The 23,748-nt window shown below is 37.7% G+C and overlaps 1 protein-coding gene and 1 non-coding gene across 2 annotated transcripts; both read right to left on the bottom strand.

The window, feature by feature from the left end:
- Positions 1-274: 274 nt before the first annotated feature.
- Positions 275-17,809, bottom strand: LOC145776967 (baculoviral IAP repeat-containing protein 7-like). Its single transcript, XM_082588220.1, has 15 exons — positions 17,512-17,809; positions 16,752-16,810; positions 16,048-16,097; positions 14,142-14,428; positions 13,856-13,923; positions 7,958-8,051; positions 7,078-7,142; positions 6,012-6,094; positions 4,258-4,443; positions 3,451-3,565; positions 2,833-3,086; positions 2,416-2,593; positions 2,038-2,150; positions 1,477-1,619; positions 275-792 (listed from the first exon to the last, which is right to left on the bottom strand). Exons 3-15 carry the CDS (start codon positions 16,095-16,097, stop codon positions 593-595), a joined length of 1,836 nt encoding a protein of 611 aa, XP_082444346.1. The 5' UTR covers positions 16,752-16,810; positions 17,512-17,809; the 3' UTR covers positions 275-592.
- Positions 17,810-21,768: 3,959 nt separating this feature from the next.
- Positions 21,769-21,880, bottom strand: LOC145777791 (U6 spliceosomal RNA). The gene has a single exon (XR_014290367.1). It is a non-coding gene; the product is annotated as a U6 spliceosomal RNA (small nuclear RNA).
- Between the last annotated feature and the right edge of the window lie 1,868 nt (positions 21,881-23,748).

Raw genomic sequence — 23,748 nt, 5'->3', positions numbered from 1 at the left:
AACGTTTTGCCAAATTTGAATTCCGCAGTAACCCTCCAGCTGTCCACATCGCAAGAAAAATCAGTAAAGTGAGTCGTCCCTGTATTCCACTGTCCCTAACCAGACCAATGAGACCATGCAAACCCTACTCCTCCTCCCGGCCAGGCTCTAATATTTATTGGATATCCAAAATAGGCATAAAGTAAAATATTCAGAATGAACAGAATTAGTAAAAATAGAATGGCTTGCATCATTTTTTAAGTATCGCTTTGCTCTTTATAGGAATGTTCAGCACCTTATGTGTATGGTGTAGAAATAAAAAAAGGTGCTACATTAGTTGAAAATGAGTTAATGAAAATAAAATAGCAAAATGTGTAATTGTGTAGAGTTTGAAACAGCGAAACAAATGTGAAACATCGGAGTAAATGTGAATCGGCTTTAACTTTACGCGCAGAATCCGGTCCGAAAATCTTGAGCCTACTTGCAACGTTATCAAAAGGTGTTTTCACTCTTTTTAGGAAATATCGATTATTATATGACTGCTGACTGCAATCTTATATGATTGTTGTATTACACTTGACAGATCTCGCTGCTGTAACTGAGTAAGATATATTCATGATATATATGTACGGATCGCTTTTTCGATTTTTTCTCGACAAATCGGACATTTCCTCAAAGCTTGGGCGCAGTGGTTACAACTGCAAAGATGGCCGCAGGGGACGAAAACAACATCAGCTAAGTTGCCAAGACAAATTTTACATTTCCGTTCGTCTTGCAGTTCTCTAGTGCGTTCCTCCATTGATGGTGGCATGCCTGGAAATCAAAAAGCAAACAAAATCTTGACTACACGAGTTTCTGCTCAACTACCTGTATGTAGCAATGTTTTTGACAAAGTAAACTTTAAAAAAATGCAATAAGCGTTTTGAAAGGTTCACACAAACCGAAAGACAAAAATGAGTAACTTCAATACCTAAACTAAAAACAATAATGTTAACAATTAATGTTAGTTAGCCTGTAAGTTACTCCACCGTGGCTACCATAAGTCCCAGAGACTACAATAGCAAGATTATGATTTAATCCAACGCTTAGTCGCGACGGTATAACACATGTTTTATAGCTCAGCATAATAAACGTATATAACGATAACGGATTGGTGAATAGGCTACACATCAAATTGGCATTTCTAAATCAATGTAGACTTAATTCTCAATGAAAATGATTTTTATCACTACATTATTTACTGAAGAGCAAGAAGTGAAGTTGTTGCAATATGTTACGGAAAATATTTGCTGTCGTATGAAAATATAACGTCTCATGACAGCGAACTCCAAAACAACAAGGACTAGCCTACCACATGATAATAACTTTTTTGACATTGCCGGTTTTGCTTAACACACATCTTGTAAAAAGGCACTAAACATGTTTACATATGGGCTGCATACTTAAAGTTACCAGTACAGTAGCCGATATAAATTATTAACCAAAACTGACGATTACTTGCTGATGTTGAAGCTGTACTCGGCATCTCCAAGCTGTTGCTCATAGTTTCTTCATCATCCGACGGTTCCGTGTTAGGATGGGTTAAATCTTCCAGAAGTTCGCTAGCTGAAGTGTACATGCCGCCACCATTTTTCAATTTTCTGATACAGCATAAAAGTAAGTTTTAATTTCTGAATTATAATCGTGCCATGCTGTAAAAACGCTTTATTGCACAAAAACAATTGACATCTCATTTTTGAAAAAAAAAAAACGCTTTTGGATAAGTTGAAATATCATCTGTAACGAGTTTAAACACATAAAAATCCTGAATCATACATTGCATTGATGGAGGAAAGAGCGAGTACCCAATTAAGAAAACTTCACTATAAAAGTTTAAAACTACTTTGAAATGATGTTCAATCTTTTGCAAGCGTGGCTGGTGATAATATATCTCCATTAATGAAACTACCAAGCAATGGCTATCTGAAGGGTACCCTAATGATCAATGCGACAATCAGAAAACAAATCCTGGCGTAACCTTATCCATGTTCATCACAGAGAGTTCATGCAATCACCAACCTTTTGACCACTCTTTCAACTTGCTCTCGACTAAATCCCCTTTCTAGAGCTGTCTTCACATAGTCTGAAGACATTACTTGGGCGAGTTGTTCTTGGACACGCTGCCTTTTAGCCTAAAAAATGATACGTGTTGATTTACCATTAATTGCATTGTAACAATGTTACTTTACAGCCAAAGTTCAATGTTCTCCTTATTGTTGGTGATTGGTGCGGTCAATATATGCTGCATCAACAAATGTATTGCTTTTGTGGACTTGAAAAGGAGGGAAAAATGGTCGTGTGGTGGATGGCGCACCAAACACATGAGGTGTCGTACTGTGTAAGTTCCTGATGTAGGGTGAGGAAAAAAACAACTAAATGAAAAACTTTACCCTTTACCATCGGGTCAATAATGGGTGGTGAAGAAGGTGGACCGCGCTTTTGACCAGCACCAGATCTTCCAAGTGAGGGGGCCACAACAAGCGGTCCACGAAGCGTGGGGCGTTGGAGGTGAGGAAACATGGATACCATTCGACGGACAAAATCTGGTCCTTTACGTTGAAGCAAAAACTCACACCTGTGGAAATGAACAAATTTTGAAACCAGTGCAATTTCGAAAATAATTGGTTTGTCAGTAGTGATCACAATCCTGCAAGAAATATGAATGATTGGATTCTAGTTGTTTTGAAGATTTTGTCTGTACAAAACTAGTTTTAGCTGCTATTCATCTGATAGCTCAGTGCGACGAATTTACATGTCTTCAAGTTGGAGCACTTGTAATTTTGCTATCTTTTATGACTCATTACTCAGTGTCACCTTGGAAACCATTTAGCATGCTCTGTCCATGGTTCATCTTCAGGGTCCCAGTTTTGCAAGCCTCCGTTACAGTACCAGCACTTGACTCGGTCGCGATCGCCAAGGAAAAAGAAGCCGGCTTTAGAAATTTGTTGTGGCGTGGCCTGCACTCGATTGGATGGCCACCGGCTGTCAAACGTTTCATGTCTGCTTTCTTCACTTCCCATGTGAGGGTTGACCGGGTAGAGGCACGGAAACATGTCACGAAGGCTTCTCTGTGAAACATAACGCATAATCAATAACATTCAATGAAATCATGAATGAAATGTACTTCACAATTATCAAATGTCTATTTCACAGCGGTTAGATGAAAGACATCTCAAGATGTGTGGGAATGGTTCTCAATAGTCAAGGAACGTGAGAGTGAGGCAAAGAGACAAAGAATAAAAAAGGAAGAGCAACTTTCAAAAACTCAAGAAACTTAAGAAATCAAGGCGAAAGTAGCAGAAGGCAATAGTCATTTCCAACAACTATAGACAATCTAGTAATGTAGACTACCACAGCAGCATCTGTTTTCAGACATCATACATTCAAAATGAATAACTATATTCAAACTACATCAAGACCTCACGATCGTACTTGCTCGTCTTCGCTTGGATCTGGTGGCGCTTGCATGCTATAAGGTCTTAGAGGAAGCGGTACATTCTCGTTTGGTTGAAGAACCACATTCCTGTCCTCATTCCCACGGGCCATTCTGTAAGCCACTAACTGGGTCATGAGCATGTTAGAAAAATCTTGAACTCTCTACCAGCAACGTTGCCAGGCCTATATCAAACTTGCCATTAAAGAAAAGATTCTTGATTTGTAGGTTCATTTAAGACTGGCTATTTGTTTACAAATATATGAAAATGAAAATAAATATAGTTACTCTCTAAAAACCTTTACAGGCTGTTTCACTTTTAGTTGGGATCATAAGATTCTTATTCAAGTAGAACAGATTCTATTTGAATAACAACCTTCTGATGATCCCAACTAAGGTTGAGACAGCTTGTAAAGGTTTTTAAAGACTTAATTGCTCTGGTAATAAAAGGTTTCTGCAGACTCTTAACCTCAGTTCTGGCTTCCCGGTGTTTTGGGAATTGCTAATCATAAATAATTGTAGGATCCATGCAAAAGGATTCAACCAAACGTATAATAATCAATAAAAAATCAACCAGGTTTGGCAACTACAAAAGTTTATTGGTAGAGCTTTCGCCGCCGTAAAGGCGGCTTCATCAGTACTCTTATTCAAATAGAATCTGTTCTACTTGAATAAGAATCTTATGATTGGTTGATTTTTTATTTATTATAAATTGCTCTGCTTGGCTTTTTTGCTTGGCATTGAGCACTTTTTTGTGGTAATAATAGTATTTATTGTTTGAAAATAAATGTATGTGACTATGAAACCTGCAATGGGGAAAATGTCGCTGGTGTTCTGCATCGACGTTGTCACCGTTTTTCCAATTCCTTAAAACGCCACCGCAAGAGAAGCACTGCACTCCATCCAGGTTTCCAAGGTAGAAGAAGCCTGAACGTGCTAGGTCCGAAGGATGCACAGAGATGTTTTCCGCCGGCCATGTGGTAAATGTTCTCCTGAATTAGAAAAAGAGTTTTGTTTCAGCAAAATGTATGATTGTTCAAACCAGATGATGATGAAAGAAAATTAAGTTGGTTATATTGTTGGTTTGGTTTTGAATCTTTATCCTCGGGCTGACAAAGCCTCTGACGGTAGGTTCTTCCTGGCAGTTTCGCATACTTGTAGAGGCTTTTAACACAGGATCGGTTGTCGAGATTGACAGAGTGAAATTTCGATTGTTGAAACATTGTTGCCGGAGATTTATTCCATTCATACTTGCTGCTAAAGTGGGGAAACTTTATAAAACGATGGTAAGGCCAGCAATGTTCATGTTGTATGGGATGTAGGTGGTAGCCCTGACGAAAACACAAGAAGGGAAAATGCAAGTGGCAGAAATGAAAATGTTGCGATGGTCTCTGGGGTTGACAAAGAAGGACAGAGCAATAAATGAAATCATTAGAGAACGAATGCAAGTTGGAGAGCAGTGGAAGACAATCTGAGAGAGACATGCCTTAAATGGTTGGGTCATGTCATAAGGAGAGACGAAGATTATGTCGTAAGAAGAATAAGACGATTGGAAATTGGTAAAAGAAAGCGAAGAAGGGCGAAAACAAGATATAGACATTGTGTAACAGAAGATATGGAAATAGTGGTAGTGAATGAGACAGATGCTGCTGACAGAGTGATGTGGAGGACTGCAATCTGCACCGGCGACACAACTTGAAGTGGGAATAAAGCCAGAAGAATAAAAAGGTGGCGCTGAATGGAGAGCAGTCCTGAAATGCTTTGCTCAAGCGCATACCCCGAGAGCTGAACCAGCGCGGCGTGATCTTGAGTTGGGCGATTAAACACTGAACTGTATGAGTGTCCAAGACATTTGGACGTCAGCTAATTCCATTCATCAGATTTTTCTAGACCTCTGCTATGTTTGGCATATATCGTTTTTCGTTGTGATGTTCAAAAATAAAAACAGACTAAACTGAACTGCTGTAGAGGCGTTCCAACGCAAACCAATAAAAACAGTCTAAATAAAATAAAATCAAAAATAAAAGCAATAAAAAGCTGAACAGTATAGCCTATGCTAAATAAAAAAGCATATTAGACTGATAGACGTTGCACAACCAATATATTATTTAAGAATTTCAATGGTCATATATCTATTTTCACAGCCAAGTATACTCAAAACTCAGTTAGAAACTTTTTGTGCAAACAAAAGTTGTTCCAATGAGACAAGTTTCTCTGCGGTCTAGGCATCAAGAATTAACAGCGATAGACATCAGTCATTGCCGCACCAGTTCACAAGTATTCTTTGCAGATTTCTATCTTTTCCGACAAAACGGTTATTTGTATTGCAAAGTTGGTAGGAATGTTTTCAAATGCTGGTGGAGTCACATAATGATGTTTTCTGATTATATAGAAAATGCATGTAGGGCAGGCCTAAAATGAAATCCGTTGTCATCAATTTCAGTTCAAACAGTAAGATTTTGATTAGTCGAAACGAGATATGGATCATAGCAAACATGATGTCATTTAATGACAATAACACATGTACCAGAATTTGATAACAAGGCCAATCTTCACTTACATTCTATCGGATTCCCGTTGTAAATTCATATTCCGCAACAACTGCTCGTGGCCTGACGCGGTTATCGTAGCCAGTTCCAATCTCTAGAAAATTGTTATTTAATGTATTCAGTTAAATCTCTAAATTCTCAAATCCAAGTCTTATGTTCTGTTTTACTTATTACTTTTAAACATGACAACGTGCAGCTTAAAATTTGACTGAAGGCCGATCTGTTAGATGCCAAAATTGCTAGTATAAGGTGATAGTTTGAGTAGTAATTAATAAATATAAGCTTTGTGTATATTTTGTGTGATTTTGAGTTTCTTTTGTGCTATTGTTACCATTCAAATAACGTAGTAGATTTTGGAACTTGTACTGGAAATCCAAAAAAGAGTCTGGCAACACTGGTAATTGGAAAAGATTCGTCATTTTTTTAACACAAAGTTTGGAGTTTTGCAGAGATTTGAGATTCAGTGATTTGGATTCTCAAAACCATCATTTCACAGAGATACAAAGTAAAGTTAGCTTAGAATTCAAAATCGAAATTACATCGGACTTCAGTCAGGCCTCCAGTTCGCACTTTGTCAAGGCATATACAGCTTAGTGATCGCTATGCTTTTAAACAACACTTTTGCTGCATTTTGTTAGAAGTTTGGTTGTTCGTGCTGTACTCTTCATGTTCCATATATTGTAACTATACATTACTTTTTTGAAAGACTCAACATTTTTACTGAATTTATGTTGAGACATTTTAATGTTGCAATAAAATATTACTAAGAACGACAGTGTTCCCAGACAAGTCGTTGTCGTTAACATCACCCAGTCCTACAGAGATGGAAAACCTAGTCGTTTTTTTAATATTGAAATTTAAAATTGGGGCAGAAATGGCTTAGTCGCAAATAAGGGAACATGCCGCTGTTTTCATAGAAGTTTACATAAGCCAACTTGTCGATGTAGAAATTTTAACTTAATGTTTCGAACTTCAATTAAATTTTCGGGTTTGATTTGCGTTGTTGGATGGAATCGTAAAAGTCCACGATCGACTTAAATTAAAACTTTTTTGCGCACATTGTGAAAATTCACATACCGGATAACTCGGTCGTACTTGCTGGGACGGATTTACTGGTCTTGCCGTTTGGGGATAAGCTGTACCTAAACCATAAAATTTAATAATTAGTGAGGCTACCACAAATCGTGAGCATACAATTAATTAGCTTGCATAGGCACAACACGTAGGCTATATACTTCTAGTTTTTTTAAGGATGACTTGCAATTAAAGTTAGTAGATACCACGACTGTAATACTCTAGACTTCAGAAATCACTAAATGATTCTTGATATGTTGGCCTAGTTCGGTACGACCCACCAACCAGAAATCACATGCTGAAAGCTTCACAGAAGACCAAAATGTGGCAGTAGCCAGTTAGAGAAGCTCTAATTTTTATGGGACAAAAGCAAGTCTTCAGGACGGACAGATTTTAGCAATGACAAACATAACATGCGTCACTCATCACACTCGACAAGAGTTGGGCTATCTAACACTTAATAAAAACAAGAGACAAGAAAGTGAATACCTATGACTATATCAAATTAAGAAATGCACTTTTACTCATTTTTTTTCTTATTTTAACAGGCACGAGATATGCACATACTTTATTATTTTGTCGTTCGTATGTTAGGGAAACTGTTGTTGTAAGGTCAACTCTATTTTTTGACAACTTTTTTGTATGTTGCTTAACAACATCTGCCCGCACTATAAAACTCGATGTCTTTATTTTTTTAAATGCTTTCATCCTGGGTGGCCATCTTTCCGAGGCTTGGAGCAAAAGGGACACTCGTGGTTGTTCCTTACATCTGGTCATTTGATTTTTTCGACAAACCTCTCCAACTCAATTTGATGATAGGCTAAAACGTATTCATGACGAGCAAACTATTGCAAGCTAGGGTTTTAACAATACATGAACATACTCGTGACATGCTTTTGGAATAAGTCATCAGGAAAAGAAGAGCTGTTATGCGGCAAGGAATGCGGGTCAGGATTTCTTGAAGTTGAAGCTGATGCCTGTGGAGTCAATTTAGTTTATCAATGAAACGGTGTTTACAAATCACCAACATTAAAACATGGAATTAAAAAAATTATTGTTGTATATTGTTCTAGGTAAAAATTTATATAAAAGGACCTAATTTTGGAAGTATTTGGGTTTTGAAATAATATTAGCTGCTCCTCGGTTTTGCGTTGTTCCTATGCTCCATATGATCTGTAGAAGTGGCGGCTGGTGCTGTTTTTGAGCAGTGGGGCTGCAAACGACTTCGCGGGAGGTCTGGGGGGCCTCCCGCCAAAAATTTGAAAAATCGCATTAAATTTGGTGCGTTCTGAACATGTTTTTACCCCAAATTTTTAAAAAAGGCATTCAAACTTTGTTGAAAAGTTGATGTATTCCTAAGCTGTATTTAAAAAACTAACATTATTGGTATGGAGACAAACTTTACTAGTATTGAGCTTAGTCTTGACTAGCCTAGCCGTTGCATACAAGGTTCAAGTGATTTTGAGAAGCCCTAGCACTTCCTATAACCTGTTGAATACCTTAACTCTACAGCTAACACTTCTACATTCATGGCTACTCTGCGAAACAAAAACTAACTTTAAAAACTCTGTAAAGTTATTCGGTTTGGTGGGGCTGTTTTCCATGCAGCCCCAACAGATTCAAAAATTGCTGTGAAATACCAAAAGAGGTGGGAGCTTTAAGGATAATTTTTAGCCAATCAGAGCGCTTGAAATCTAGAATCTCGGGCTGCAAAGAAGTTTGCTCAAAATCGGTGTTGCCAAACGAAACTTTTAATATGTTAATTTTCGATCCGCAATTCTTAAGTGAAAAAACTAACCGGGTCGGACAAACACAGAGGAAAACATATTTTCCCTTTTCTCTTTCTTTCAGGTGAGGCTGCAGCCCTGCAGCCCCATGGCATGAGCCGCCACTGGTCTGTAGCGGCATTGTTCGTCAAAATCTGAACTATGGAATAGCCAATGATGACTTCTCAATAATCTTTCACCATCATGAGTTGAGTGGGCATAATGGCTTATAGTTTTTCTCCTATAGCGGTCCACAGCTTAGTTTTGGTAAATGAATAGAGAACTGACCCACATCCGGCTGTGACAACAAGACTCAAGACAGAGCTCAAATTACATTTGACGAGCGTTAACAGTAAAGAGCCATATCACGCTGAAGGTAATGAGAAATCAAATACTTATTTCTACGATTAAAACCACATAGAAACAGTGTCACAATCAAGGTGCAATGCCTCGCGATGGCTTGCTTTGCGTCTTGACAGAACGTGTTGTTTTGGTTGTAGAATTCTGGTGCGATGTGTTATTATCGGTTATGACCTGAAGTAACCTCTGATTACGAAATCTGTATTATGTAACGTGTTTTCTACAACCTTCGGCCCTACGTGACATTCTAGAGACTTCTGTTGTTTACATTTAAATGCTACGTGACCGACGATGAGTTCGTGTGATGTAACCTTACGTAACCTTCTCGAAGTTACTGGACTGAACAACCAACTATAAATAGTGGTGTAATTTGCGTAATTATTATTATGATGATTATTATTGAGTTGGTTATGAGAGTTGTGTTATGAGTTGTGGATTAGTAGTTGATGCAGAAATTATTGTTGATTGAGAATTGAAGTAATCGAATACAAGTAGATGAGAATTGATGCTGATATAAATTGTGTTCGAAATTAGAGTTATTTGAGAAGCCGTTCGTTAAAGTTCTTCAAGAAGTCAGATTATCATTTCACTAATAGAATTATTCGACATTTAATTGACTGCTTTTCGGTTTGACCCATTAAACTACGTCATTGAATCTTTCCAAGTCTTTTTCCTGGTAAGAGATAAAAAGAAATCGTGACATTCTGGGGGCTCGTCCGGGAATAACCGAAAAACCGAAGAATACCGAAAGATTTATTGAAAGAATAATAAATTAACAACAAGCTGTCAAAATGGCGGATGCCGTCAAACATGAGATGATTGAAGACTTATGGAGCATGGCTGAACGAATGGGGCTGAGTGACAATGAAAAGTCTCAGTTTGTGATGGAAGAGTATCACCAGATAATGGCCCAAAAAGCTCAGCGAGAAGCTGACGAAAGAGAAGATAGAAGAGCTGCTCGTGAAATAAGGAAAGCAGAACTTGAAGCTGAGGAAAAGCGAGCACAACTTGAAGCTGAAGCAGAGGAGAAGCGGGCGCAGCGCGAAGCAGAGGAGAAGCGGGCGCAGCGCGAAGCTGAAGCTGAAGAAAAACAAGCACAACGAGAAGCTGAAGAAAAACAAGCACAACGAGAAGCTGAAGAAAAACGTGCTCAATGGCAGTACGAAGCAGAAGCTGAAGAAAGAAGAGCGCAGCGCGAAGCAGAAGCTGAAGAAAGAAGAGCGCAATATGAATTGGAAAAGTTAAAACTTGAATTAGAAAGACAAAAGCTGGACATTGGTGAGCGATCTAATGCTACTAATAATAATGCTCGAGATGTTATTGTGGCGCAAGTTAGACGTCCAGATTTGCCATCATTTGTTGAAGAAAAAGATGAGTTGGATAGTTATTTGTTAAGATTTGAAAGATATGCTACAATAGCCAAATTAGAGAAGTCGACGTGGGCTACCCAGCTAAGCATGTTATTATCGGGACAAGCTCTTGATGTATATTCAAGACTTTCGCAAGAAGAGGCCATGAACTACGACAGATTGAAGTTAGCTCTGTTAAAGCGATACAATTTTACCGAGCATGGATACCGTCAAAGATTCCGTGAGGCAAAGCCTGAACGACACGAAAGCCCAAGTCAATTTATTGAACGTTTAAGAAACCTTTTGTTAAAATGGTTTGAACTTTCGGTGGCCGAACAATCATTGGACGGATTGGCAAACCTTATAGTTAAGGAACAATTCACAGATTCGTGTTCAAAAGATCTGTCTGTTTATTTAATGGAGAGAAGTCCAAAGACTCTAGAAGAAATAGCCAGTGTGGCGGAGCAATACTTAGTTGCTCATGATGAGAAGTTGTCGACTGAAGAAACGTTGTCATGCGATAATGACGAAAAGCAAACAAATAATTTTGAAGGAGGTGCTGTTCCAAGAGAAGTACGTTGTTTTAATTGTAATGGCTTAGGTCACAAGACTGTTAACTGCCGGAAGAAGACTAACAGAAATTATCAGGAATCGAGGAAGTGGTGCAATCGTTGCAATAGGCAAGGACACGAAGCGAAGGAATGCAAGGACAAGTCGTTTTCCCGATCCAATCAGTCTGGAAAAGATAAAGACACGGACGTTTATCGATGCGGTTGTGCGTTAATGATTCCTGAACCCACGCTTGGGGAGGAGAGACCGGATGAAGATGATTGTGAAAAAATAATACCTGAAGATTACCTGCCAGTAGTGGATGGAAAAGTTGGAAACAAAAAGGTAAAAGTTTTACGTGATTCTGGTTCTACGGGTATAATGGTGAGGAGAGATTTGGTTAAAGACAGTCAATTAACAGGAAAAACTGGAATTGTGATGTCGATAAATAACACTTCAATTCAAGGACCTTTAGCGATGATAGACATCGAAACTCCATATTGTAGTGGGACTGTGAAAGCGTTATGTTTACAAAACTCTTTAGTTGATCTTATAATCGGAAATGTTATTGAGAGAGATTCTGAAGTTACTTGTTATTCTTGTGGCAAGAATGGTCACTTTGCTCGAGATTGTTCTGCAGATAATCAGCGACGATCTCACGGTCATGGATACAATGAGCGCGAAGAACCGAGGGAAAGAGGCAGGCGACGACCATTTGGAGTTTGCTATAGATGTGGTAGACGCGGACACTTCGCCAGGGAGTGCGTTGCTGACGGCGGACATACGGAAAACAGACGTTGCCGTGACAACCACTGCTACCGATGTGGGGAGATTGGACACATAGCCAGGAGCTGCTCTTTTGATGAAAAGGCTTGCTACAACTGTCATAAAGAAGGTCATCTCGCCAAGGACTGTCCGGAGAGGAGGTGTTTCCGATGTAGGAAGATGGGTCATCTCGCTCGCCGATGCACTGAAAACATTGAGGACGATGGAAACTTTCACAGAAAACGTGACTATTGTTTTGAGAAAAGCTATCGTTGGTAGATCATGCAACGATAGACTTATGAGAACTGTTTTATTGAGTAATTAATTGTTTTGTAATATGTTTTGTATTGATTGTGTCGTTATATTGTTTGCAACAATATTCTAAGGGGGGGCGTATGTTACAATCAAGGTGCAATGCCTCGCGATGGCTTGCTTTGCGTCTTGACAGAACGTGTTGTTTTGGTTGTAGAATTCTGGTGCGATGTGTTATTATCGGTTATGACCTGAAGTAACCTCTGATTACGAAATCTGTATTATGTAACGTGTTTTCTACAACCTTCGGCCCTACGTGACATTCTAGAGACTTCTGTTGTTTACATTTAAATGCTACGTGACCGACGATGAGTTCGTGTGATGTAACCTTACGTAACCTTCTCGAAGTTACTGGACTGAACAACCAACTATAAATAGTGGTGTAATTTGCGTAATTATTATTATGATGATTATTATTGAGTTGGTTATGAGAGTTGTGTTATGAGTTGTGGATTAGTAGTTGATGCAGAAATTATTGTTGATTGAGAATTGAAGTAATCGAATACAAGTAGATGAGAATTGATGCTGATATAAATTGTGTTCGAAATTAGAGTTATTTGAGAAGCCGTTCGTTAAAGTTCTTCAAGAAGTCAGATTATCATTTCACTAATAGAATTATTCGGCTCGGGTTCCAAATAGCGACTGTCAGAACAGCGACTGTCAATAGAGCGACTACACGACAGCGATTCATTTAAAACAGCGACTGTCAATAGAGCGACTACACGACAGCGATTCATTTAAAACAGCGACTGTCAATAGAGCGACTACACGACAGCGATTCATCAAAAACAGCGACTGCCACAACAGCGACCTCACTTCTTTTATTAAATCCAAGGCTTACGCGCACACGCACTCTTTCACCCCCTCCACACATACCTTCCATCCCCCACACCTCTCTACACACGTATGCACGCACAAATAGGCAAACACTGCGTAGTGAAAGATTGAAACCAAAAGGGACTTTAAAACAACATTTCATTTGGACTATCCATAGAAGTCACATGATTTAAAAAGAAATAGGCTAGTCAAGCCAAACAACAGAAAGTCGTCAAGCCTTGCAATAAAATTCAGGGTTTAGAAAAAGATTGAAACCAAAAGGGACTTTAAAACAACCAAAAGTCTTGCAATAAAAATCAAGCCACGTTTATTTCTAAATTGTGAGCAAGGGCTCGAAGGAACTGCCGCAGATCATACTGGCCTCGATTTTGCTGTACAACAGTGATTCGTGTGTTCATTGTCACGTATCTTTTCATTCGCTGAGTCAGGTCTCTGCCTTGTAGTAGCTGGGTTCGGTTTGGTTCGGTTTAAAGTGTTAAGTCGCTATCATAACAGTCGCTGTTTTAATGCAGTCGCCATTATGACAGTCGCTGTTTTGACAGTCGCTCACTTCATTACGTCGCTATTATGAAGTCGCCATTATGACAGTCGCTGTTTTGACAGTCGCTATCCGGCCTGGATGCCAATTATTCGACATTTAATTGACTGCTTTTCGGTTTGACCCATTAAACTACGTCATTGAATCTTTCCAAGTCTTTTTCCTGGTAAGAGATAGAAAGAAATCGTGACAAACAGTTATATTGAAATTGAGTGGAAAGCATAAGATAAAAATATGCACATGTAAAAGAGAGAAGAGTAACCGACTTGCCGAGAGTCCGAAAAATAAACAACTATAATATTTACTCTTGATGCTTCAAAAGCAGACTGTCCTCCAGTTCTATCATCACGTACACCAAAACGACTGAAGTTTACTAAAATAAAAAAATAAAAGATTGTTGGTTATGAACTACCGCTAGATATGTCATCACTGCCATTGCTGGCTATGAAAGCAGCCCGGCAATAAAACATTTCGCATGGCCTTAAAAAAAAAGTTGACAAAGCAATTGATTTCTATATCTAGTCAATCCTCAGTAAATAGGTCTACTTTATAGGCTACTTCACCATGAAGACGTATTACTTGGTTACGTACCAAATGGAATGTTTCCAGATTCCTGTCTTAACATCATGCGGCAATCGCTTCGATGACATCTGGGACGTGACTCATCGCCATCATGAACCCAGTTCTCAACACACAAGCCACAGCTGAAGCACTTCACCCGGTTTTTGCAACCGGTGAAAAAGAATCCAGCTGCGGCCAGTTTCCTAGGATTCGCAGAACTTCTAGGAAACTTGATGTAGGTGCTCAAGCGATAAGATTCTGCATTTGGGTTACCAGGAGGAATGTAGACACTCCTCTGTCCAGGAGGGTCGCGTGCCCTAGAAATAATTTATGTTGATATAGGCTAAAATGAAAGGCCTATTTATGGACAATGATTGCCAAAGAAAGGTAAAGCTTAGGCTTATATTGTTTATGAATTCGAATGTAGGCTACTTAGCAAATAAAACTTTTATAAGAATAACGAAATGAAAGTGGGCGGCTTGTACTTTGCTAAAATAAATTTGACAACAAGAATTCGTCTTTGTACTTGACTAGGGAACTGTGTTCCGAAAGCTAGGGCAAACTGCCACTACCAGTGCGAACCAGCAGCATCAGGCTAAAACAGGTCGATTGCATCTAGAATTGTGAACTAAACAGCAATCATGCTGCCAAAAGTGAAACTCAATCTATTGCATGAAATGGTTTAACCATCATCAAAATGTAATATTGCAGAACACAGCAAGATAAGCACACCTCCACAATGCTATCTCCAGTGGTAAGTGAGTGTTGTTAAGTCGTTTACAAAAGAGCAATCAATCAAAAAATCGTGATATTGCTGTATTATCTGCTTTCGATTAGCGTGGGGAAAAATAATGGGAAATTATCATCATTAACTGCATTCCCCTTGTGGAGGGTTGGAGGCAATGAAGCGCCAAGTTTCTCTGTAGTGAGATTTTTCTTGCAATTTTCTAGTCAAGTCCTGACCTGTGCTTATACATTTGTCCATATTCTTAGTGGTCTGCCCCTATTTCGTTTTCCATTCGTTTTTCCTTCGAATAGTTGTCTTTGATAGAATTATTGCTAACCGTATGGTCAAAATACTTCAATTTTCTTGTTTTAATTGTTTTTAAAATTTCCATGTTGGTTTCAATTCGAAATAGTACATTTTTGTTTGTGATTTTATCCTTCCATGAAATTTTAAGCTTTCATCGATATACCGGTACCCACATTTCAAATGCCTCTGGTCGCTTTACCATTTGTGATAACAATGTCTATGTTTTTGCATTGTAAAGTAACATAGTCCAGATATGGCATTTCATAATTCATTGTCGAGTGTTGATGTTAATTTTGCGTGTTGTTAATGTCTTTTTTATTCTGACAAAATTGTTTCTTGCTATTTCTATTCGTCTCAATATGGAAATATTTTTTTCCAAAACAGCATGTATCGATTTGAGATTAGCTTGCACACAAATTGCGAGCAAGTAAATGCAAGAAGCGCTAAAATAACTTGGTTTGCTAAATCTACTGCACGGCTCAGCATCAATGAAAGAATTCTGTTAGAATTCAACTCTTGCGAGAATAAATCCTTTTACAAAGCTGTCTTTTATCTGGTTTTAGTTATACGCATGGACAACCAGAGATGGGCAAGATCACGAGTTTTGATGAACTTGAAGATCAAGATCACCAAGAATATATGATCCTGAAGATCAAAATCACTTCCAAGATAACTTTTTGTGTAGGGTACTTGAAAAAATGAAGTTTTTAATCACTGAAGTCGCAAAAAATTATTATAACAACCTGGTTAAATTTAGTTGGTATTGCTAACTGTTGATTTTAACTACTCGATCGCTGGCCTAAGAATTGTAATAAGTTGGTGACTGTTGCTATTAGGCCTATCCATCGTTATCGTAGTTTGCGTAGAATCAAGATCATGCCCATCTCTGTGGATAACACAAACCGTGCATGAGTATCTCGAACTAGATCGTTGCTTGTCGCAGGGGGAAGCATCTGATGAAATCATGTTTAAAGTTTAATAAAAATATATTTATAAAAACAATATTGTACTATTATTATTACTACAAGCTATGGGTTAGTATTTACATGCAATGTAGCCTATACATATAGAAGTGTTTTTTTTTTCTATTTATAGGCCTAATTTTCAGTTTCACTTAATGATTGCTTTGGCGAGAAAAAGCTTATGCGCTAGATTAGACGCTAACTCAGCTTTCTAGGTGAAGGATTAAGCAGGTAATAGGTGACCGCATAGAAAGGTGAAGGTTTATTTCACTTACAAACAATGCGTCTGCGACGCCAACGGCTGCAGCGCGATACGAACGCACATTATCTGATTATATTAATACGAAGTTGAAATTAACAGAAAATCACCAAATGCAAACATCACCAAATGCAAACATAAAAAAATTGAATATAATCAATTTGGACTAAAAAGATTAAACATAGAAGTACAAGCGTGAACTTAAATTGGAACCAAGTGGAACCCTGTGGATGCTCATTTGTTTAATGTCATTGATTTAAACCTCATTGTAGGCTAGAAAACTAGAAAAGCAAGAAGAATAGCTTGTTGCAATAATATCAATTTGATGCCGTAATACTTCAGCCTGTTGTTAGTTTCAAAAATGAATCAAAGTAACTGATTCTCACCAACAATCGTAAGAAGCCTTCATAGTATTCTCGTTGCTGAGATGCATTCCTGTGAGATCCTGAAAAAATAACTGCACATTAGCACATTAAAAACTCAGCGTACTTCGGCAACAGAAAGCCATAAAGATTAAGATTTAAAAGTCAATACCAACATTTCGTTAAACCAGAGGTGTGCAAACCGTGGCCTGTGGGCCAAATGTGGCCCGCAAGCTTAAACTTTTGGCCGGCAGAAAGGTCCAGATTATAAAAAATGCGTGGCTCGCTAGACGATTTTCATTTTTGCTTCAAGTTCGCCACGTTTAGTGAACATCATTGTTTTGTTTGGCAAACCCGACAAGTTTAACCACTGTGAAATCAGGCTAGCTAGGTGTGAGGTAGCTGCGTGATCATTTATTGCTTGCACATTCGACATAGGCCTAATATAGTGAACAATAGATATTTCCAGTAAACGTAAGTACGGGCACTTGACAGTACAGCAGTATTGTTCCTTCAAAGATATAGCCTAGTTGCGACAGTGCTGATGGTGTATTACCACACTTGGACTACGTCGAGGCTACTTATGTATTTTACATACAATAGTCTATGTGGAACACAGTTGTGTTTTGACATTTGACCCAATGAAACGTACCGTAGTCTAAAAACCAACTTCTCATACGAAAGAAGAAGTTGTGGCCTGCGGACCAAGCTGGATATGTGTATTTGGCCCAGCAGTATTGCTAATTTGCACACCTCTAAGTTAATCTAACAACTCAGAACTCACCAATGATTTCCTCGACAATTCTGTTGAATAAATATTTCTGAAGAATAATTTGTTTGCTTTCAATCCATATTGGACAAAAAAAACTATTTTCGCTGAGAAAGAAACTGAGCTGGGAGTATGAACGTTCATTTAATAGCACACAGATCTGTTTGAAAAGTGAAGGATAGTCTGTAGCAAAGGTTGGAGGTATGTTCTGCGTTTGAGCCAAAGATCGACTTAATATATAATACACTGCTGCTGAAATGTTTGGGACATAATCAGGTTGACGAATTTCCAAAGTTGTGATTTGATGATAGAATTGTTGACAAGCGTTGTAAAGTTCTTTGAAGAATTGTTGGCACAAAAGACGAAAATCGTTTTCTGGATTGGAAGATATGTAATAAATAAAATAGTTGAAAAGAAGTTTTAAGAAATCATCTACATTGTTTACTGCTATACTCAAGTATCGGAGGTGCTGGTAAATTCCAGAAGGTGGAACAGATTCATCTGAAAAAAAAAACAACAGCAGTAATAAAATGTTGACCACGGCTGCTTGTAAAAGATAGATAGATGTTTATTGGCTGCTGTGAAAAAGATGTACGGTACAATAACTCAAAGCGCCATGTACATAGTAAAACTGTTGAAACGATTACAATTAAAAAAAAAGAAAATGATGAAAGCATCACAACAGCGGGAGGCTGCGAAGTGACCATTTAAGGTCTTCAAGTCAAGCAGCCACCCCTTAACTCATCAATAATAATTATAATTGGCTAATTGAGAAAAATCCAAGATAAGAAATTTAAAAAAAAGTCAGGTAGGCCAACGCGAGCATTTGCCTAATATGTGTCAATAATTTTCTTTTTGTACATTCTTTTAAAATTTGTGAAGGAGGATTTGCGAATTTTAACTGGTATATTATTCCAAATTTTTGCACCAGAATATTTTATTGAGCGTTATAGTTTTGTGGTTGTGTATCCATAATAATAGTAATCTAGGTTGGTCGAATTTCGAATGGTAAAGTTGTGAAGTTCGTTGCATTTTTTAAAGTAGTTTTGAAAAGTGCCGGATAAAGAGTTAAAACTAATCTGGTACATGAATTTAGCAATATCAAAGTTGTACAGATCTTTTAACTTTAAGATATTGAGTTGTTTATAAAAAAATTGACTGCCTTATTTTGCAAAACACTAAGCTTTCCAATATGTGTTTTGTATGACGACCCCCAAATTGTCAGTCGGTATATTAGGTAAGGATGCACGAGAGAATAGTAAAGCTGAAGCATGGCTTTGGTTGATAAACAATGTTTCAATTTAGAGAGTAGGCTATGCCAACAGATTTGGAGAGTTTGGAAGATAGAGCTTCAATATGAGGAAGAAAAGAGAGATTCTTGTCAATTAAGATACCAAGGTATGTAACAGTGTCAACGTTTTTTAGCTGGTTTTAAAACTGTTTCGTATAATTCGTATCTCATTCAATGAGTACCGGGACGGCTAAAGCACAATGTAGCCTACCATCAGCTTGTGCACAAGTACAGTACATAGAACTGAAAAAAAAACAAGTTTATAAAGGTTTTATTTGGTTGGTAGAATCAGATTTTTATGTCAAGTCTACAGCCATTCATGTCTTATTATTATAGTGATATTACTAAATTAATTTATGATGACATACGACTGATGTAAAACTAACCATTATTTTGCGACATGGTGGTTGTTCCAAGTTTTCCAGATTTCAATCAAGATATTTCAATCTTGTCAACGCCTTTCCTTAATTTCTAAAATCAAATATACATGATATTTTAAATGTGTAATATAATATTATTGTGTTTTTTTTGTTGTTGCATGAAACAACTTACTAATGACTGAATACTGTTTAAAGTGAAGAAAACTTTTGACTTTTCTTTGACTCTTTGAATTGACAGGGTGGTTGCAATGGAACTGTGATGTCATATTTTAAGCCAATGCGAGGTAAACAATAAACTGGCTAGCCCGCATACGATTTTTTTCCCCACGAACTTTTTGCTTCATCTGCATATTTCTGTAAGTGTAGCCATTACTGGTTACCGCGCGGCGCGGTTTTCAAAGTTAGCAGCCAATTTTCGTCCTCCAGGTCCAAATCTAAACATTGAACTTGAAAAATAACCTAGCCTGGAGACACAGCTAGTCTAGTAAAGTTTAAAAAAGTTGAGAAAAGAATTTGATTCTGGTCACTCTAAAAGTAAGATTTTCCGAATTGATTAAGAATTAACCCTAACCCTACTTTTTTTGAAAAGCTTTTGTGCACCGCAAAATTAATTTAAAGAAAAAAAATTAACTTCGATGGGCGTCGAACCGTTTTCCTCACGAACATAAGGCAAAAGATGAAACCACTGAGCTAAACAGGCCAACGAAAACGTTTGCATTCACACTGTATCAATACAAACTCTATGTCAGTGCTTCCCAACCTTTTTCAGTTCGCGACCCACTTTTAATGCAAGTTTCATTGTGCGACCCACAATGAGATATGACATCTTTATTATGGCATCTTTAGTGACTTTACTACTGGCGTACGGACTGAAATAGTTAATGCGACACAACACATCTATTTGTTACATTGTTGCATAACTGTTACGTAATGATGATGCAATAGATTCCCGATCTTATAGAAAACAGGGTGCCAATTCACGAAAATGGAAAGTTAACAAATGAAGCGAAGAAGAGTAGCGATGGCGAAGGCGCAGTACTGTCAAGAACAAACTGCGGCTTGTGAGATCCATAATAATGTCGGTGTTTTTTAAAAAAAAATTTAACATTCAGTAACATTTAGAAATGCTTCGCGACCCACCTGAAATAGCTTCGCGACCCACCGGTTGGGAAGCACTGCTCTATGTGAAGTAACAAAAAGTTCGTGGGGAAAAAATTTCGCAGCCCGCATCGTTGTATCAATTCGTTGTGGTTCAACTAAACCTGAATCTAAACTATGGCTGTAATTAATACTTTTCCTTTAAGGAACGGAAAAAAATAAAGGTGAATATTGACTTTTACAGTTTTGTGCAACAGGTGTTTTGAAAGCATTCCTTAGTTTGTGACAGCTGATTACTACGGTGACAAGTACGCTCAAGAATGATTGAACTTGACCTTGACAAACAATATATTCAAACTTATCCTAAACACAAAAAGATTAATTAAATACTCTTTAATTCAACAATTACCGTACTGCATAACATTAGCTTTTACAACATGTTTGCTGCTTACACACAACCAGTGCTGTGTTAAACCCTTTGTGGGCCCCGGGGCCAGAATAATTTTGGGCCCCCTATCGTCAAGCAGACCTATAGTATTGTGTATATTTTTACTGCACCGATATGGAAATGTGGTTCACTTCAATAAACTTTCTCACCAGTTTAGATAACAACATTACACAAATGTAAGTAAACACAAACACAGGTCTACCATTTCTTAGCTACACCTTTGCTCGGAATGAAAGCCAAAAGTGTTAAAAATTTCTAATAAATAAATACTGGAAATAGAGTATGGTCACGACGCGTAAATACCACTGTACCGCGCGGAATTTTGACTGTTTGAACTTTGCGTCGCGGTACCGCGATAAAATCTGAGGATAAAACCAAAACTGATGAAATTATTAATTTTCATTCAGATTTGGTTATTTGGTCTGGTAACATTATTGTTTCTGGCAACACTACTTGTTCAGTCAACCATTGTAAAAACACTGTGATTGTGATTGTAAAGCAGGGGTCACCAAATGGCGGCCCGCGGGCCGCATGCGGCCCGCCACGCTGTATCGCTGCGGCCCGCGAAAGGCATCAGCATACAAGTATAACTAAAAATACTTTTCTTGAGGAGTTAAAGAGCACGAAGGCAAAAATACTTTCCAAGAAGCATATTTTCGCTTTGCATACGATTCCACCGACCGACCAATCAGATTATAGTTCTAGGTGGGGGTTGCTTAAAGTTATTCCAATGCGATGTCCAGCCACACTGTCCCAGTGATTGATTAAAACGTCTGTTTTCGAATTTCTAAATTATCTGTGAGCATAGGGTTGCTTATTTTAACTTTGCAAATGTCATGTAGGCTAAACACTAGTGTGAGTTTCACCGTTATTGTGTTTCACGAGCAGTGTTCTCTTTATGCAAGTTTTTGTTGGCAAAATAGGTCGGTGTGCCAACTCAATTTATAATAAATTGGCAAAACATTATATATAAATTTAAAGACTTTTTCTGATTGTATTATGAAAATATTTAGCTTAGTAGGCTAGGCCTACTGCAAATGCAAATTCTTTTTTTTTTAAATATGGAACGCTTTACGATTTTGCGTGTCATCCTTGCGCAGGGGCCATGCTAATCTTCTCTGTATCGTTCCAATTTTAGTATATGTAGCCTACTGCCGAAGCAAGTACTGCAAAATGTTGTTAATCAACAAATTCTTGCCACGCTGATAAGAACCGCAAGTGACAGTTGTCTAATAATTATTAATCAAAGAAAGACGGTTTTATAGACTCTCACAAAAAGGATGAAAAACCAACTCATTGCTTTTTTAGAGGAAACACTGTTCATGAATTACGATAGAATTACGATTTTTCGGTGATTTCCACAAGCGTTTGTTTTATGGTGCCTGGTTTCTTTTTCCCTGTTATTGGAGCCTATTTTTCGCTGATATGCTTGCAGGTCACTATTGTTGCCTGTATTGCGATGTGTCAAACATTTCCTTGTTTACTGAAATTGTTAATTGCAAGATATCTTTTGTGAAGCGAAGTGCCAACACCACTCTTGCTTGGCGATGAATATTCTGATAAAACCGCTCGCCTCGCTATAAGTGCGCAAAACAAGTGGCCTCGTTTATTAGGCATTGTTAAAAAAGTCAAAAGTTTTGTTAAAGGAGCTTGGCCTGGCAGTAGCGTTGTTCGATTAATTTTGTTGCTGCGGTATTCTAACATAAATATGAACAACATGTAACGCTAGATACTGGGTACGAAATGCGTTCTTTTCTAGCATAAGAGTCAACCTACCTAACATTTTATTAGTGCGGCCCGCCACAGCTCTCCTTAGTGCCAAAGTGGCCCGCATGCAAAAAAGGTTGGTGACCCCTGTTGTAAAGTTTAATTTGTAAACAAAAGCAGTGTCAAGAGTATTGAGAATCAGGTGTAATTATTTTTATTTAACATTATTTCATTCCAAGGCAAAGCTTTCATTATTTTATGCAGGCATTCAAGTTAATTAATGTTTTTAGGGTATGGTAGCCTAGGTTAGTGGCAAGAATACACAGGTCACTTGTGATAAGAATGATTTTTGTTTTGGATCAAAGCAATTTCAGTAGGCCACCGTACAACATGTGATATGCCAGGTCTATAAGGTATTTGAAGATAAGAGCAATTTCATGTGCATATGTTTAAAAAAAAGTAAATATAGAAGAAGGTTTCTGCTAAAAGTACCCACAGCATTCAATAAAAGGAAACTCAGATGAGCTATCAAAGGTAGATACTAAGTGCTGCAAGTTACTCAATCTCCTAAATAGGCCTTAAATTTTTTCAAAAATTTGCTTTCATTTAATAAATTCTCTTGCATTTGCTCTGCACTTGTGCAAGTGCACTCTTATTTTTTGTGGTGCAGGAGCAGTGTACGGGGAGACATGTGCAGTGCGGCAGCGGACAGATTTTCCTGCTCGCGACATCACTCGTCAAAGATATTTAAAATTACGGTATTCTAAATGTTAAAAATAAAATGATAATTAAACTATCAGAAATGTTATATTGCCAACACCTCACAATTTTTAAAAATAAAACACTTTTATTGATGAAAATAAATTGAATTATATAGGCTATATGTGAATTGTGAATTCACAAAGGGCCCAACTCCACTTTTTTTATTTCACTTTTTGTGCTTTCTGATTTCTTTCGATGAAAACAAATTGAATATGCGAATTCACAAAGGGGCCTCCAGTTTTTTTTCATTTCACTATTTGTGCTTTCCAATGTCTTCTAAATGATACTTTAAAAAAAAATGGCCAAATGTTTCAAACATATCGGTAAACACATAAAAAATACCCTATCAATATTTCCTTTGATTTTAAAATGGGCCCAACTACAGCAATTACACTTCAACTTCTCCATTGTTTCTGCACAGAATCTTCACCAAATGAACTTTTTACGTATGATGCTTCTAATCAGTATGCTTAAGCATGTAATCATAATCGAAGTTTTACCACAAAAGTAAATAACCAAAATAATTAAAACGGGTGTGCAAAAACACTTTGTGGCAATTGGGCCCT

The sequence above is a fragment of the Aplidium turbinatum genome, chromosome 9, assembly GCF_918807975.1.
Source record: "Aplidium turbinatum chromosome 9, kaAplTurb1.1, whole genome shotgun sequence".
NCBI classification, from domain to species: domain Eukaryota; kingdom Metazoa; phylum Chordata; class Ascidiacea; order Aplousobranchia; family Polyclinidae; genus Aplidium; species Aplidium turbinatum.
The sequence above is the reverse complement of the archived record's forward strand: the minus strand, read 5'-3'. Positions and strand labels throughout refer to the sequence as shown.

Excerpts from the sequence above, each read along its gene's own strand:
- LOC145776967 (XM_082588220.1), bottom strand. The coding sequence starts at position 16,097 with ATGCTTCCCCCTGCGACAAGCAACGATCTAGTTCGAGATACTCATGCA. Across the intron at positions 6,095-7,077 it reads AAGTACGACCGAGTTATCCG|AGATTGGAACTGGCTACGAT; the intron begins GTATGTGAATTT and ends ACAATTTTCTAG. Across the intron at positions 3,087-3,450 it reads ATCCAAGCGAAGACGAGCAA|AGAAGCCTTCGTGACATGTT; the intron begins GTACGATCGTGA and ends TATGTTTCACAG.